Source organism: Notolepis coatsorum, assembly GCF_963971535.1.
Source record: "Notolepis coatsorum genome assembly, chromosome: 9".
Taxonomy (NCBI): Eukaryota; Metazoa; Chordata; class Actinopteri; order Aulopiformes; family Paralepididae; genus Notolepis; species Notolepis coatsorum.
The window spans coordinates 138,942,418-138,960,076 of record NC_140173.1 but is presented as its reverse complement, the minus strand read 5'-3'; the positions used below and the strand labels follow the sequence as shown (position 1 = coordinate 138,960,076).

The window sequence follows — 17,659 nt, the reverse complement described above, 5'->3', positions numbered from 1 at the left end:
GACTTTGTACTTGCATGAGTCCGATTTGATCCAGGCGAGTACCGTCGTGGAATCTGACCACAGGATTGTTCTAGACACCGGTATGGTGAGCTCACGTTGGATGAGCGTGGCTAGGTGCGCTCCGGCTAGGGCTGCGCAGAGCTCTAGACGTGGGATAGATTGTTGCTTGCGTGGGGCTATTCTCGAGCGGGCGAGGACAAATGCTGTGTAGATCTCTCCCCCCTTCTCTTGGGCCCGCAAGTAGGCTACTGATCCGTATGCGACCTCTGAGGCGTCACTGAAGACGTGTAAGTCCATTTTACATGTCTCTGGCCTCACCGTGGGTGGGAAGTAGCTTCGGCGCATATTAACGCCTGGGAGTGAGTGGAGCTCCATCTCCCACTCTCTCCAGGTGGATGCAAGGTGTGCGGGAATGGGGTCGTCCCAGCCCTGGTCCTTGTCCCACAATGCTCGTACAATCATTTTTGCCCTGGTGGTGTACGGTAGAATACATCCTAGCGGGTCATATTGTCGGGCGAGTGTTGTGTACACACTCCGTCTGGTGGTCGGCGCCGCCGCCGGCCTTCCCTGCTCCGTAGTCAGGGGCTTGTGTCTGTAGTGAAGCGAATCTGTTTTGAATCGCCACACCAATCCCAGGGTCATCTCCTGGGCTTCTCCCGGGATTGTAGCCATCCAGGTCTCGCTGCTGGCTGCCTTGTCCTCGGAGGAGAGGCTGCGCAGTACTTGCGGATCGCTGCTGGCCCACTGCCTGAGATCAAAGCCGCCTTTGATCAATGAGGCGCGGAGTTTAATCAGGAGAGCCTCGGCTTCTTCCTGGGTTGAAAGGCTTTGTAGACAGTTGTCTACGTAGAAGCTGTTCTTTACGCTGTGTCGGACCTCTTCGTCCGCTGCTGGGTCCTCTGCTACATGTTTCTGTAGTGCAAATGTAGCACAGCAGGGGCTGCACGTCGTTCCGAAGGGGAGGACTTCCCATTGGTAGATGGCTGGGTGCTCATCTCCTGGCTTCTCTCTCCATAGGAACCGTAACAGGGGCTTGTCCGCCTCTACTAATCTCACCTGCAGGAACATTCCTTTAATGTCCCCGCTGATGGCCACCTTTTCCTGGCGGAAGCGGAGTAGAACGCCGAGTAGGGAGGGGCCGAGTGTGGGACCGGGCAGTAACTCTTTATTCAGATTTTGGGATCCGATCTGGTAGCTGCAGTTAAATACTATGCGGTCTTTACCGTTGTGATGGACCTTGTGGTGAGGCACGTACCACGATTCAGTGGTCTGGTCAGCCTCTTTAATGTCCATCTTTGTGACGTGTCCCGCTGTGATGAGCTTCTCAATCTCAGCGCGGTATACACTCTCTTGGGCGGGGTTCTTGGCTAAGCACCGCTCCGTGTTCAGCAGGTACCGTTCTGTGGCGTCTGTCTTGGCGTGGAAAGTAGGCATTCCTTCTCGCCGCAGGAGTGGCGTGGCGTATCTCAACACGCCGTTGACCGGGACTCTCTTGGTCCCTGTCTCGAGGAGGTGAATGGCGTAAATGTCATCTTTAGAGCGAATGTCTTTCTTTCCGTTCTTAAAGGGCATTTGTTCCAAGGTCCATAGCCGCTCTACGTGTTGCAGGAGTGCGGTTTCTCCCTCTGTGACTCGGGAGTGGAGACATCTAGTGGCTGTACTTCGGTTGAGAGATTTGGCGAGCGGGCCTTGGAGAGTCCATCCCAAACGGGTCTCGACTGCTGCAGGACAGCCTCGGGGTCCGGTATGAACCCGGTCTATCGGGACAATGAGGTCTGCATGGTCGGAGCCTATCAACAGGGTCGGCATAGCATTGTCTATGAGCGGGATCGGTAACTTGCGCAGATGTACATATTTCTCCATCAGCTTGGCGACGGGGTATGTGTACCGCGACAGTCCTATTTCTTGGCTGGTGAAAGCGTCTGTAATCTGGTACCGTCGCTCAGGCTGGCCGCTTGCTGCGATAGAGAATGAGACATTCTCGCCCTTTATCGTCTTCAAATCTCGTCTTATTGTCCGAATTGTCATTTGGGTTTCGCTTCCCCGCAGCCCTAGCTGGGCCGCAGCGGAGGCGAGCAGAAGGGTCTTCTCGGACCCGTCATCGAGGACGGCGTAAGTGTCCAGGACTTTATTCTGGTAGCTTAGTGTCACACGCACTACTTTTAGGAGTACTCGGGCTCCACTGCTGCTGGCGGGATCGATGTACATGACGCTCGCTTTGCTGCTGGATGGTGCGGGTGAAGGGCGCCGTCTGTTACTGTCGTGAAGTATGTCCAGATGGGCTCCATCGCACTTGGTGCACCTTTTCTTTAAGCGGCATTCGGCTGCCATGTGTGAGCGCGCACAGCGAAAACAGCGCTTGTTGGACTTTATCCATTGACTTGCTTCCTCCGCGTTCAGCTTGGGGAAGGAGTCACATTGCGCTAGCCAGTGTTCTTTCTCACAGTAGGGGCACACTATCTTCCACTTCTCCGTTCTGGAGGGGGTACTGTGGCTCCTGCTGCTCGGTACTGACTCCGATTGGTGCATCACAGTCACCGATCTTCTTCCATCATTTAGTCGTCTGGTTCCTTCTCTGGAGCCAGGGGTGCTCCGTCCGAATGTATCTAGCCGTAGGCTGCTGACTTCTCTCGCCAGGAAGTCTGCTAGATCGAGGAGGTTCGGTTCGGGGCCATTCGGGTCTCGGTGGTCCCTCTGTCGCCTAAAACGCTCCTGTCGAGCGGGCGGCAGCTTCTCCAAGATCCTTTCCACATTTGAGTTGGCGTAAAGTTCATGCCTCCCCTTCTCTTTCTGCGCTCCCAACATCCCTACCAGGGACTGCACTCTGATGGACAGGTCGTCCAGTGCTCGATTGTCTATTGCTGGGGGTAAGCGGTCGATGTGTCGGATCTCCTGGATCACGTAATCCCATATGCGCCCATACCTCTGGTCCAATGCTACCAGCGCTGCTGTGTATGGGGTGGTGGAAGTCGCGTAGGCGAGCGCTATATTATGTGCGCGGGGCACCTTTAAGTGCTTCAGTAGGATGGCGTATTTATGGCGTTCATCCAATACATCCACCAACATGGTCTCCAGACACATGCGGAGTTCTGTATACTGGGCCCGGTTCTCTTGGGTGAAGTCGGGTACCATAGGTGTGCCAATGTATGACGCTGACTGTGGATACATCGGCGAGCGTTGGGGGAGAGGCCTCCTAGGCGAGTCTCCTCCCGCTCCTTGGTATGGGCTGGTACCGGCAGTGTACCATGGCCCGCTTGTCCAGGTGCTGTTCCTCGGTGCGGGTCGTGCGTCGTGCTCATCCGTGTATAGAGTCGGGGGTCTGTAGCGCAGCTCCGCGGGAGTATAGCCTGGGCTGTACCGGACCTCCTGGTCCGGTAGAGTACTGTGCTGTCGTCGGGCGTGGTTCTCCTCCTCTTCCTCTTCGTCTTCAGTTAGGTCATCCAGTGCTTGTAGTCTCTGGTTTAGCCTCTCCACAGGATATGCTGCTCCTTCCCGGTTGCTAGGTCTCGCTTGGACCGGTGGGGGGAGGTGGTCTGTGGGGGGTATAGACCTCGTCTGTTGGTCAAGTTCAGGGTTGTTTACTCGGCTAGGGGATGCCGCCCTGGAGGTGTGTCTAGACGAGTTCCTGGAGCCTCTGGCGGAGGGAGAGGGTGTTGTCCGTCTGATCAGCTGTTCTATTAGTTGCGCTTGCTGTCTGTCGCGCTCTGCGTTCCGTAGAGCACCAGCAGCTGCTCGCTGGCTGTCTGCTCGGTCTCGGGCCACATTCTCTTCTCTCTGAATGCGTCTTATTTCTAGACGTATCTGCTCGTGTTCGCTTCGCTGCTGGATCTGCAGTCGGTCGCGTTCAGCAGCGGCGTTCAGGCTGATGAGGAAGGCCTGCTGTAGGGTCCTCTCTGCCTCGCTGGGAGAAGGCGGTTGTATAGGGGAGCCTTCCCTCGGGGTACTCCTTGCGGAGCCTTGGAGCTCTATCTCCACGGTGCTCTCCCCGTCTTCTTCCGTGCCGAGTTCTCTCTCGGTAGCGTTGTATTCCTCCCGGGACTCATCGGGGACTACTTCTTCAGTACTGGCGGGGTGTGAAGTCATGTCTGGTTCCCACTGGTCCCCACCGTGAACTTGGTCAGTTACATTAGAGCCCGTAGGGGCCTCTATGGTCGGGGTAGTCTGGGCGTTGGGGTTAGACATACTTTTACTTTCTAGTTTTACCGCGTTTACTGTTAGTAGAAGACTAGGTTGTTGACTGACAGCGTAAGCCTCTAAGTACTGAGGGAGCCGTCGTTCGCGCTGCGGGCGTTGGTTAGGAGGATCGTTTCGTGGAGTGTTCATCATAGGCCATTTCAATATTAATAACACTATATTAATATTACACTAATTACCCTCCGGCTCGAAGGACCAATTGTAACTGAGGGGTACAATTCCCTGACTGTATTACTAGATATGATACTTACTACCACTACCTTTGTACTTAATATTCGGCCACCCAGTACACGGCATAAATATATTATGATGAACACTGTCACGTAGATGAAACGGATCCAACACAAATGTACGAATTAGAAATAGGTCTTTATTTCTACACAGCGATGGTGTGTAGAGCAAGCACTTAATCAAATCAATCACATTTATGAATGGAATTAGTATGCACTTTTATGGCAAGAGTATTCGTCGGTATATCAATAGAGAATGTCCAATCTCTGAAGGCGCAGGTGGTACATATACGACCTGGAATAGTTTAAGGAATAACAGCAATGATACTTTAATGATTATATACTGGATACACTAGGGGGGGGTTAATCCGGTCGCTTGTAAGCCGACAGGAGTAGGAGGGGGGGGGGGGTAGAATCCGGCTGCCTCATCCGGCCAAGGGTATCCCAGGTGAACCCACTGTAGTGCCGTTCAATGCGCCGGCGATCCTTGGACCACAGATGAAAGCAGGTGGACTCTTTGTGGGCCGGCTCTCTCCGGTCCACGGGGGAGAGACGTGAAGCGACCTCGTCTTGCAGAGCGTCTCCTCACCTTGCGTCCTCTCCAGGGGGGGGGGGTTCCAACACACGGCAGTGTCGGGGGTCTTTATCCATGGAATAATCAACGTACACAAAGCATAATCCGTGCCTGGGAAGGCGGGCTGTCGTCGGTAGAATAATCCGGTATACAGGTCCACTCGCTCGTCGGCTCTGGGGCTCCTCGGGTGCAGCTTCACGTGGGGTCAACCACCCTGGGTAAGCAGCCAGTTCTCTGCCTGAAACGATGGGGTACTGACTACGGTAGTATTCTCACCGCACGAAGCACTATATATTAACAGACTATTATTAGCTTAATAGACTACGTGCAACTCGACGATATAGTGCCAAATATGACTATTCAAATATTAATATACACGATGTCTCAATACCGATGGTAGGCGAACTTGGCCTTACTCCCACACGTGGCGTCGCGGGGAGGCTTTACGTCTGTGACTCTATTGGAGGGTAAGAAACTGGACTGAAAAGGAAGTCCTACTTTAGTAGCGCAGTATATATACGCACTATGAACAAATAGTCCCATTAGTGGTGCGGTAGTCAGATTCCTACGCGGAACTAGGACTTGTTCGTACATGTGGAGCGGTACGTTTGAACTGGGTCTGAGGGGTATGGCAGCCTGGCACCAAGGTCTCGACCAATAGTAGAATGGAGACTATTATGGGATGTTCAGTAGGCTAGAATGGATATTCAATGCATATTGTACAAGGAATATACAAGGGATATCAGGGAATATTAGAGAATATACAAATACAATTAAATATATATATATAAATAAATATACATATTCGGTTTAATCTGGCCCTTCACAACAAGTGCCATAACGCTGGTCAAATGGATAAAACGCAATAAAGCCGTGGCTTGTTTCCATTGTGGTCCATTTACATGGAACATAAAAAGGCACAAAAACACGAATGGACATGTACACAGACAGGACACCCTAAAAGTAAGTACAAAAACACCTAACCTGAAAACTCATCTAACTAATGTTAAAAGAAATAAAAAGAAAACGCAAACACTTAAAAGCGACTCATGATAAAAAGAGATAAAAACTAGTGCTGTCAGGCGATTAAAAAAATGTATCTAATTAATTACAGGATTTGTAATTAATTAATCGCATTTTAATCGCATAACCATTTTAGGCCTGTTATTCTATATTCTATAATCATATTTCAAATTGCATGTGTCCGGATGGCAGAATTCAGTACTGTATCATCTTCCATTTATTCATTTGCTTAGACTTTTCAGGTCTGGTCAATTTGAGCATGATGTTATTCACAGTCAAAGATAAAAAAAATTTAATTGATATTCTCATTTGGTTCATTACAATTTACTCAAGCCTCGTAACAGACACAGTATTTCTGACACTGGGAATACATTCCCTGAGATCCATAGATGTCCCTAGAATCAGATACCAAGAACATGCAAATGGACCATTTTAAAAAAAGTCTGTAAATGTGTATTCTACGTTCTTATGGAATGAATGAGATAAAAAAATATATATATTAAAAAAAGAGAGAAAAAAAATGATTGGCTTTTTTCTGTATGAGCCCCTGAGAGTGTGCTTCATACTGTAATAGATAAAAGAAAATAAGTAAAAAGTATGCAGAATAAAGTAGTGTTCAGTCAATATACATATACAATACAGAGTCAAATTAGTAACAGTGAGGTACAACGCAGAAATGGAATGAGGTACAAAACTTAGGGTAAGGTGCAATGAGGTATGAATGAGTGCAAATCTCTTTGAATGTGAGGCATAAGTTGTTTTGTTTAGTTTATTCGGATCCCCATTAGCCATTGCCACAGGCATAGGCTACTATTACTGGGGTCCATACAAATCAATACAATACTCAATACAATACAATCAATACAATACAATAAAACAATACAATACACCTCAATAACACATACAAATATTATATAATAAAATATCTAAGTTCACCAATCACACATACCCATCTACTCTCATGTTTCAAGGCATATATGTTCACTTAAAGTACAACAATACATCTCAATACAACATACAAATATATTAAAATTAGGGATGTCCGATATTATCGGCCTACCGATATTATCGGCCGATATTGGCATAAAAATGTGATATCGGAAAATATCGGTATCTGTTTTCAAATATATATATATATATTTTTTTACATTTATTAAACCTTTATTTACCCAGGCAAGCAAGTAAGAACAAATTATTATTTTATTTATTGTCAAAGTATGCATAATGTTGTGTTAATTACACGACAAGAGATATGTAATGTTAATTACCTGAAATTATTCAGTTTTTTGGGGGGGGGGGGGACTCTGCATATATCGGTATCGGTTGGTATCGGTTGATATCCGTATCGGAAATTAAGAGTTGGACAATATCGGTATATCGGTATTGGTAAAAAAGCCAATATCGAGCATCCCTAATTCAAATCTAAGTTCACCAATCACACATACCCATCTTCTCAATCACCCACTATGTTTACTTAACTGACGGTATGATTCTTTCTTATATGATTTGTGTTTTTTAAATGTCTGTTTTTCTTCAACCCTAGTTAATGCAGGTGGTAAGGTATTCCATGCAGTCATGGCTCTATACATCACAGTCCTTTTCATTGCATTTGTTCTTGGCATCTTTACAGTACATCTTTCCATTGACACATAGTTGTAAAGCTCTTTAGAAGAAAGTGCTATAAAAGTGCAGTCCATTCATGTCTTTGTGTCTTAACAGAGTTCAGCCCAGACAGCAGTGAAGGCCAGTGATAAGATCTTCTCTGAGATGATCCGCTCCATACAGACGAGGCGCAAGGAGGTGAAGGCCCTGATCGGAGCCCAGGAGAAGACTGCAGTCAGTCAGGCTGAAGGGCTCCTGAAGCAACTGGAACAGGAGATAGAGGAGCTGAGGAGGAGAGGGGTGGAGCTGGAGCAGCTGGAGCGTGCTGACGACCACATCCATTTCATTCAGGTTCACTAGATGTTAATATATTCTATTCCTTTTATATTTAAACCATATAGATCTACTTTAAAATGTCTGTTTCTGCCCATGTACTATTTGCAGTAGTAAAGTCAATAGAAATGTACGGTGAATCACTAGTATCCCTGTGGTTTTACCAAAGAAATACTATGTATATAGTTATTTCTATAGTGATTCACTATAGTATTTCTACAGCCATTTGTACATCTGGAAAAAAAAGAAATACTAGTTTTACTGTAGGTGATTTTCGTATGATTCTGACTCTTTGTTTAATATAATTTATCTCTATCCAGGGTTTCCAGTCCTTCTCCAGTCCCAGCGTATCTCCAGACTTACCCAGTATCGCTGTCCATCCTCTACGTGACTTCAGGAATGTGAGTGATGCTGTTTCTGAGCTGAGAGACGAACTGACGGACATCCTGAAGGATACGTGGCCGAAGATATCAGGAGAAGGTGAGATGAATATATATATATAGACTGTTGTAAAACATGAAGATATCCGTTGTTACCAAGTAAACAAATCATGGAACGTTAGCCACGTTAGTTAGCCAGCATCAGCCAGGTCCTGTTAGCTCTCAGAACGTTAGCCACGTTAGTTAGCCAGCATCAGCCAGGTCCCGACGTTTGCTCTCAGAACGTTAGCCACGTTAGTTAGCCAGCATCAGCCAGGTCCCGTTAGCTCTCAGAACGTTAGCCACGTTAGTTAGCTAGTTAGCCCGCACCATCCAGGTACTACTATAACATTAGCTCCCAGTCCCAGAACGGTAGCTAGTTAGCCCGCACCATCCAGGTACTACTATAACGTTAGCTCCCAGTCCCAGAACGGTAGCTAGTTACCCCGCACCATCCAGGTACTACTAACGTTAGCTCCCAGTCCCAGAACGGTAGCCACGTAACCCTCTGCTGGCGCGTGCTGTGCACTACAATCAACTCCGTGTCAGTGTAATAGCAGTCTGTGACGTCACGGTATTGAGAATCATACCGGCGGGATCTCGAAATACCCTGGTATACCGTAATACCGTCATACCGCTCAAGCCTAATATACACTGTTGTAAAACATGAAGATATCAGGAGAAGGTGAGATGAATATATACACTGTTGTAAAACATGAAGATATCAGGAGAAGGTGAGATGAATATACAGGTGCAGCTCAATAAACTAGAATATTGTGGAAAAGTTCATTCTTTTCAGTGATTAAATTAAAAAAGCAAAACTCTTATAGATTAATTTCAATAGATTTCAAAGTGAAATATTTCAAGCCTTTATTTGTTTTAATTTTGATGAGTATGGCTTACAATCACAAAGCGGGCGCTGACATGGAACCCACAGCGCAGGAGGAAGAGAGGCAGACCGAAAGCCACCTGGAGAAGAACCACAGAACAGGAGATGAAGAAAGAAGGGCTGTCCTGGCAACATCTGGAGCGGAGGGCACAAGCCAGGGATTTAAAGACCTATGTAAAAGTAAGTAATGGCTTACAGTTCATGAAAACCCCAAATTCACTATCTCAAATGTTTATATTACATAAGACCAATAAAAAAATATATATATTTAATATAGAAATGTCAGCCTACTGAAAAGTATGTTCACTCAGTACTTAGTTGGGGCTCCTTTTGCACATATTACTGCATCAATCCGGCGAAATAAATGGACTTTTCCACGATATTCTAATTTATTGAGCTGCACCTGTATAGACTTGTAAAACATGACTAAATGCTGGCTACACTCCAGCAGGTTCTATGATGACATATATATATATATATATATAAACAATATTTCAGTAAGATGGTATCTATTTCTGCTAATTTCTTTTGTTTAATTTAGATCATGAAAAAAGTATGTTTTAGGAAAGGCATTTTCCTTTTGGAAAATGTTTTTGTAAAGCTTGGGGGGGGGGGGGGGGGGGCAGAATGTTTTGTTTGTGTGAAATGGAATTTATTTTCATTTTGAATCAATAGAAATTGTAATCAATGTATGAATGATTCAATCAATCAACCGATACATCGATCACTCAATCCAATCAAATAGCAACAGATAACAGACCTAAAGAGTGAGAGATAGATGCATACAAAGACAAATAAATAAAGACAAGTGACATCACAATAGAAACCAAGAATGAGCCTCCCTGTGAACCCACTCGTCAGGACCTCTGGAACAGCTCAAGGAGCAAATCAGAAATAAGTGATGAGTTCTATTGTTTCATCCATGTTGATAATAACATGCTGTGACTGATATTTTGTGTCTCTAGTTTCTCCAGTGGCTGTTCTACTTCAACCAAAGCCCGGGACGAGAGAGTACCTTTTACAATGTGAGTTCAACGATGACCTCTTTCTATCTCTTGTGTTGTCGTGTGTCGGCTGACGGACAGACTCTGACATAATAGGGAGGTGTAGTGGTTACGTCATTGCTGTTTCCGGCCGGTCCACCATCTTTAAAACGCAACGTATTTTCCCATTTCTAAATTGTCTCGTTTAAACCAAGTAAAGCATGAACATTTGGGCAACTTTACACAATTCATGTGAGTCTATTGAACACATCTGTAAGGTTTATTAAAAAAAAATCTTAAAAAAAAAAATCATTGTTTTATATTTCTAATAGAGTACTCAAAAGCATCATTTTCCAGCCGCAGGATTTCAGGCTGCTATTGGATGGGCTCCGCCCATAAGCGATTTGTCTCGGGCCACAGAATGGGTTCAATAGCGCGGGATCCTCCCAGTGCCAGAGAGAGAGAGAGACTCTCTCTGCCTGTCAAACCCTGTTTGAGGAAGTGTCGGGTTACACTGCACTACAGACATAGAAGGGGTGTTACTGCAAATCAGTGCTATATTAACGTCAGGAATACGTCAAATCAGAACACATGCATTAAAGCATTCCGTCTCCAGACGGATTTCAGTCTTTTTTTTTGTCAATTTGATTTGGAGTCTGACGGAATTGGCTACCTGGTATAATATGATTTGTAGATGCACACAGATTGAAACAACATTTAGCCAATCAGAGGCATCAAATATCATGAAAAAGGGCATTTTGACCATTCTAACCAATCAAACGTGAGCTTGACGCACACACACGCTGCTTGCAGTGCCCTCCCCCTCACAGACCCGTCTTGTCACAGACCCGTATCATTTGCACCGAAGATAGCAAGCGTGCAGGTCCTCTTTTAACACCACTGAAGCATTAAACAATGGCCCAGTAAACTATTCACTTTAGTTTACTACACGAGGCGTTGTCTAACGTTATCTAGCTGGCTAGCTGATAGCTCATACCATAATTGAAATTCGTTTAATTGAAATTCGTTTTTGAAGCTGTGGCTAACGTTAGCTAGCTACCGATCTTCGGGTGGCTAACGTTAGCTACCTAGCAACTGTAGCTTGCTAATACGGGCTGTCCTGGCTGGCTAACTTTGAATTTGCAATGGAGTGGAGCTAACTAACTGTACAAATCGATGTGATTGGCTGAGACTGTATTTTGTACGGTTGGCTGCCTGGCTGTTGTGGATTCGGCTAGCCAGCTAGCAGCTAACATCAACTCAACATCAACACTCTGTTGACACTCTGAGCGAGTTTGCTGACAGCAATGTAACAAACAATATGGTCCGTGCGGAACCATTATCCCCAACACATAGTTCCGTGTGTGAATAATGTTGAGCCACCACAAAAGATGAATCCAAAGTTTAATATAGTAAGAATAGCACTAGGCTATATTATAACACATCTTTGCAAGTAGATTACATTAGCAAAATGCCCTTTTGACATGTAGCCTACATATTCATAATCATGAAAGTTTATTTGGAAGTATTTTATATTCTGTACTTAGTTTTAAAGTGGTCAGACAGTTTCCTCTGTGTGTAATACAGACAGTCTTCACACATTCATAAATAACACTTACAGAAAAGCTTATTGTGCACTGTAATACGTTTTACCGTGAAACCGTGGTATATTTGCCCAAGGTTATCGTACCCTCAAAATGTCATACCGGCACATGCCTAGTTACACTATAGGCTACACTACTAGGTCTACACTATACTATAGTTTAAGGCTACTTTCACTGTTTTACTGCATTACAGTACTGTTATATTGTCGTTTTTTTTTATCAATACAAATAATATATTACATATATATTGTTGGTGCTCCTTACATTTAGGTGGGTGTTCCTACATTTTTGCTGGTGCTCCAAACTTTTTGAAGTTGGGAGCACCAGTGCTACCAAGTAAAAATGTTAATTTCGAGCCCTGCATAATTTGAACTATACACAATACATAATTTGAACTATAGACAATATGTAATTTGAACTATAGACAATACGTAATTTGAACTATACACAATACATAATTTGAACTATACACAATACTGAATTTGAACTATACACAATACTGAATTTGAACTATAGACGATAGATAATTTGAACTATACACAATACTGAATTTGAACTATACACAATACATAATTTGAACTATACACAATACTGAATTTGAACTATACACAATACTGAATTTGAACTATACACAATACTGAATTTGAACTATAGACGATACATAATTTGAACTATACACAATACTGAAAGGTTACAGTATGTAGATTTGTTTATTTGTATGACAAAGTCAGTCAACCCTTGCAATCAGTTTCATTTAATGAATTGAAAACGGCATTGATATTACGTAAAAGCAAACTGGCAATAGAAAAGATGTTCAAAATGATCTAGTTCCCTTAAAACGCTAACGCTATTAAATAAAAATATATAGTGGAGGTTAAAATAAGAATATGACTTGGCCTGAAAAAAGTTCAGTCAGGAGATTTTTTTTTTGCTTTAATCCCTGAGAACAGCTTAGTTGAGTGAGGGAAGATCTGGTGAACTCGAGACTAGACTGATGAGTCAATATGGTAATTAGAGACACAGACCCATTGATACTAACCCCTATTACTATAAAACCATGCTAAACACAGAAAAAGCCATTTATAATGCATGTCCCCTTTAAACAATGTTAGTGATAGAAGGGAACACATCTTCAGATTCAGATTCCTTTATTGAGCCATTTGTGTAAAACACATTGGTAATTTTTGCAGCAATACAGTGTATGCATTTTCTATCTTTTTTCACAGTAAACAACACCAACACAGACAAGAAACGAAACAGTGCAGTGGGGGATTAATCAATAAAGTACATATATATATATAAAGTGACAAGTGCAGAGATCCAGTACGGACTAGTGCAGTGCAGTCAGTGTCATTGTGCCAGTGTCACTTGGGGGCAGAGGAGGGGGGGGGGGGGGACCTGAGGCATTGATCAGCCTGGCGGCTGAGGGGAAGAAGCTCAGTCTGTGTCGAGCTTTCACAGCCTTTGGGATCCTCAGCCTTCTCCCAGAGAATGCAAGAATGGAACGCTTTTAAATTTTCATGCGTCAGAATTGTTACAATAGCCGATGATCTATTTTCCCAATGATGAATCCCTGTACGGGTGGACCTCGCGGGCGCTCCAGAGTGACGTCAGACTGCACCTCCCTGTAGAGGTTGTGTGTTTAACTTGCTCTGATTTGATGTCATGTATTTTTCTCCCAGACGCCTGTCCCCTCTCACTGGACCCAAACACAGTGAACAACGACCTGTCCCTGTCAGTGGAGAACAGGAAGGTGACGAATACAAGAAAGAACCACCGCTACACTGACCATCCTGAGAGATTCACTTACTGGAGTCAGGTGTTGTGCAGAGAGGGTCAGTCTGCACGCTGTTACTGGGAAGTAGAGTGGAGCGGCTCCTGTGTTGAGACAGCAGTCTGTTACAGAGACATGAGAAGAGATGGTGGTGCTCCTGCTGAGTCATGCTTTGGATACAATAACAAGTCCTGGTGTTTACAGAGCTACAGCTACAGGGGACTCTACATGTTCAGTCACAATAATGTTCACACTAAAGTCTCAGGCCCTCAGTCCTCCAGGATAGGAGTGTACCTGGATCACAAGGCAGGTACTCTGTCCTTCTACAGTGTCTCTGACACCATGACCCTCCTCCATACAGTTCAGACCAGGTTCACACAGGCCCTCTATCCAAGTGTTGGCCTTGATGGAGACACAGCAGAATTAATGAACATATGGTAGAGCCTGAGACCAGCGTATCTATTTTTAAATATAATTGATACCAATTAGAGATTTCCGATATTTTCGGCCTACCGATATTATTGGCCGATATTGGCATTCAAATGTAATATCTGATTTTATTTTTATTTCTATTTCTTTTTAAATCTTTTTTCTTTTTTTTGTAACCTTTATTTACCCAGACAACCAAGTAAGAACAAATTCTTATTATACAAAAGCAGCTTAAACCTAAATCCTTTAGAGGGAATGGGGGGGGGGGGGGGCTGCAACAAAAAACAAGGTTATGTGTACTGTACATGCATACTGTACAAGTAAATTAAATACAAAATGACAGTAGCAATAGTATACAAGGAGAATTACAATAATTAAGGGAGAGAGAAGGAAAGAGAGGGAAAAGGGAGAGCGAGAACCAGAGGGAGAGAGAGAAGAAAAGGGGAGATGCACAGATAATGTTTACATTTAGAAAGCCTTGTTGATGCATCCAGTGAAATTAACCCACCAATGCATACTTTTATTGTCAAAATGCATAATGTTGTGTTAATTCCACGACAAGAGGTATGCAATGTTAGTTACCTGAAATTAATTTGTATGTGCCCATTTCATCATTCATGTCTTTTCTATTCTAATAAAACCGAATCAAACCATAAACAAGGTGGCCTGTTGGAATGTTAGATCCTAATGTGAAAAACTGATTTTATATGTCTGCTCATTTTACTCTTGCTATTATTTTACTTATTTTTACTTTTGTCTTTACGCCCCACTATCCGCTGGGTCCATACTATAACCGTTATCATGTTTTGTAACAGATTACAGAAATTCAAGAAGCCTACGTGAGGTTCTGATATGATTTGATTAATATATCTGCATTTATCCCACTTTATGCTTTGCTCTTGCTGCTTGTTTTACACTGATTTTATGTCTTATTTCTTACTGATGTAAAGCACGTTGAACTGCAATCCCCTGCATGAAAGGTGCTATAAAAATAAAGTTATTATTATTATTATTCAGTTTATTTAAAAAGGACAGTACACATTAAACATTTCTGTAAATGTGTCAGTTTTAGCCAAAAAAACATTATTACCAAATAGACAACTATCGTCCTGTCTCTCTTCTCTCCTTTCTTTCTAAAACACTTGAACGCGCTGTATCCAACCAACTTAGTGATTATCTCTTACAGAATGACCTCCTAGATCCTTATCAGTCAGGCTTCAGGACTGGTCACTCCACAGAGACGGCCCTCATTGCGGTCACAGATGCTCTTCACTTAGCAAAAGCGAAAGGCCTCTCCTTTGTCCTGATTCTCCTGGACCTGTCGGCAGCCTTCCACACAGTCAACCATCAGATCCTCCTCACGTCCCTCACAGGAATGGAAGTGGCTGGCTCCGACATCCTACCTCGACGACCGCTCCTACCAAGTGTCACGGAGAGGGACCCTGTCGGCCCCCCGCCCCCTTCGGACAGGTGTCCCCCAGGGCTCGGTCCTTGGACCCCTCCTCTTTTCCCTCTACACAAAATCTCAGGGTAACATTATTACGTCTCATGCCTTCTCACATCGAACAAGCGAGAGTAGACGATTGCAGCCGGGGGGGAGTCAGAAAGTCGAACACTTCATAGTTGACAACAAGCCTTATAGCCTGCTCGCCTAGTCTCGCATGGCAGATATCGCGTTCATGTTCACACACACACACACACACACACACCTGTCCAGCTCATTACAATCAAGGGGCGTGTCACACACCCCCCCCCCCCACACACACATACACACACACGTGCAGATTCCTCATGAGCAACGTCAGAAGGATCTGCCCCTTCCTGACAAAAGAAGCCGCTCATCTCCTTGTCCAATCAACAGTCATGTCTGGCCTTGACCACTGCAATGCACTGCTTGCTGGTCTACTGATCACCACCACCAAGCCTCTTCAACTCATCCAGACTCATCCTTCTGATCTCCAACCTACCAAAGTCAGCCCATGTCACCCCACTTCTTGGGGACCTGCACTGGCTCCCCATCGCCGCACGAATCCGCTTCAAGGCCCTCGACCTGGCATATTGTGCAGCGAAGGGAACGGCTCCTGCCTACCTCCGGTCAATGGTCTCTAACTACACACCCTCAAGACCCCTCCGCTCTATTTCTTCTGGCCGCCTCAGAGCCACTCCTATCCGAGCTCCGGGAGGGTCGTCAAAGAGAAGCCGCATATTCTCGGTCCTCGCTCCACAATGGTGGAACGAACTTCCCACCACAGTTAGGACAGCCGAAACCCAATCAGCCTTTCGTCGTCGACTAAAGACACACTTCTTCAATCAATGGGTCTCATTCCACAATATTTTCCAAAGAGTTCTCTTGGAAGACTTATCTTGTAACCGACTGAGACAGAATCAATGACAAGTTCACTCTGAGTCCTCAACACGCTGGTAATATGTCTTAAGTGTCTCAAACGTTTGCACCTGAGAACACGTATGAACAGACTGTACTTATACTGTACGTAGGGCAGATCATATATATAGTATCTACTAAATCCTAATGAAACAAGTCATTAGAATAATATAAGCCTATATACTGTTCATTCATTAGACACGTAGGCTATACTGGCGCACACAAGACTTATGGAATATTAATGCAATCTATTTCCACATGATTAGCTTTAGTTCTTATTTATTTATCCACTGTAATTTCAGTGTTGGTGTATAGGCTATATAGTGTATTTCAATATAAGTTTAATTGATTAATGATATATTCGAAGGAATGCAGGTTTATATCTATATATATAGCGTCTTTGAGCACCTGGAAAAGCGCTATATAAGATAGATGTATTATTATTATTATTATTATCAAACAAAGGTCTTTCCCATTGTATACCAATCAATGGGATATATTGCATGTTGACCTGCATTCTTTCAAATGTATATAATTAATCATTAAAACAGATATGTAACACATGAGAAATACTAATTCCACAGAAGGCATAAAATAATTATTATTTTCAATCATTTCACAATAATTGCATAATTGTGTTTGAATATCTAAGTAATTAAAGTAATTATACATGTGTCCAAAATAGCTGGTTTAGATATGGTTAACCCAGCTGCCCTGTGATCAGATGAATCCATATTATTTATTTTTCCGACATCAAATGCGTAATTTCTCATCGTACAAATATTGTCATATTTATTTTAATTATGATTAAGTAATTAATTCCAAGGAGGCCTGTAGCGTTGACATGAAGGAATCACTATGAGAACACAGTCTGTCAAGTTAATACAATTTTCAATTAGTCAATCAATCATAAGTGTGCTCCTCAGCACTCTTAAATCTGCTCTCAGCCACGCTCAAATCCCATCTCAGGACAATTTGGGGAATCGCGCTACCAGCCCTAATATGTCTTAAATGGGCAGAAATCTGCCTAAGAGGAAATCTTTGGTCGTAAATCCGTTCGGGAATGAGACCCAATATCTGAAATGAAAAAAAAAGAACAAAGATAACCTTCTTAACTGTCCTCTACTATCATGCACTCTTCCTACTATACTAACATGTCTCTACTGCTCTGCACTCACCACTGCAGCACCCAGGTTTCAGCACTGTTTGATGAACATTGTTA

The 17,659-nt window shown here is 43.9% G+C and overlaps 1 protein-coding gene across 1 annotated transcript in view; it reads left to right on the top strand.

The window, feature by feature from the left end:
- Window positions 1-14,279, top strand: part of LOC311234780 (E3 ubiquitin-protein ligase TRIM47-like) — a 107,623-nt gene extending 93,344 nt beyond the window's left edge. Inside the window, exons 9-13 of the mRNA XM_084322024.1 lie at window positions 7,741-7,974; window positions 8,277-8,436; window positions 9,289-9,444; window positions 10,230-10,289; window positions 13,534-14,279. Coding sequence (XP_084178150.1) covers window positions 7,741-7,974; window positions 8,277-8,436; window positions 9,289-9,444; window positions 10,230-10,289; window positions 13,534-14,066 — 1,143 coding nt within the window. The 3' untranslated portion in view covers window positions 14,067-14,279. The remainder of the gene's footprint in view (window positions 1-7,740; window positions 7,975-8,276; window positions 8,437-9,288; window positions 9,445-10,229; window positions 10,290-13,533) is intronic.
- Window positions 14,280-17,659: the final 3,380 nt, after the last annotated feature.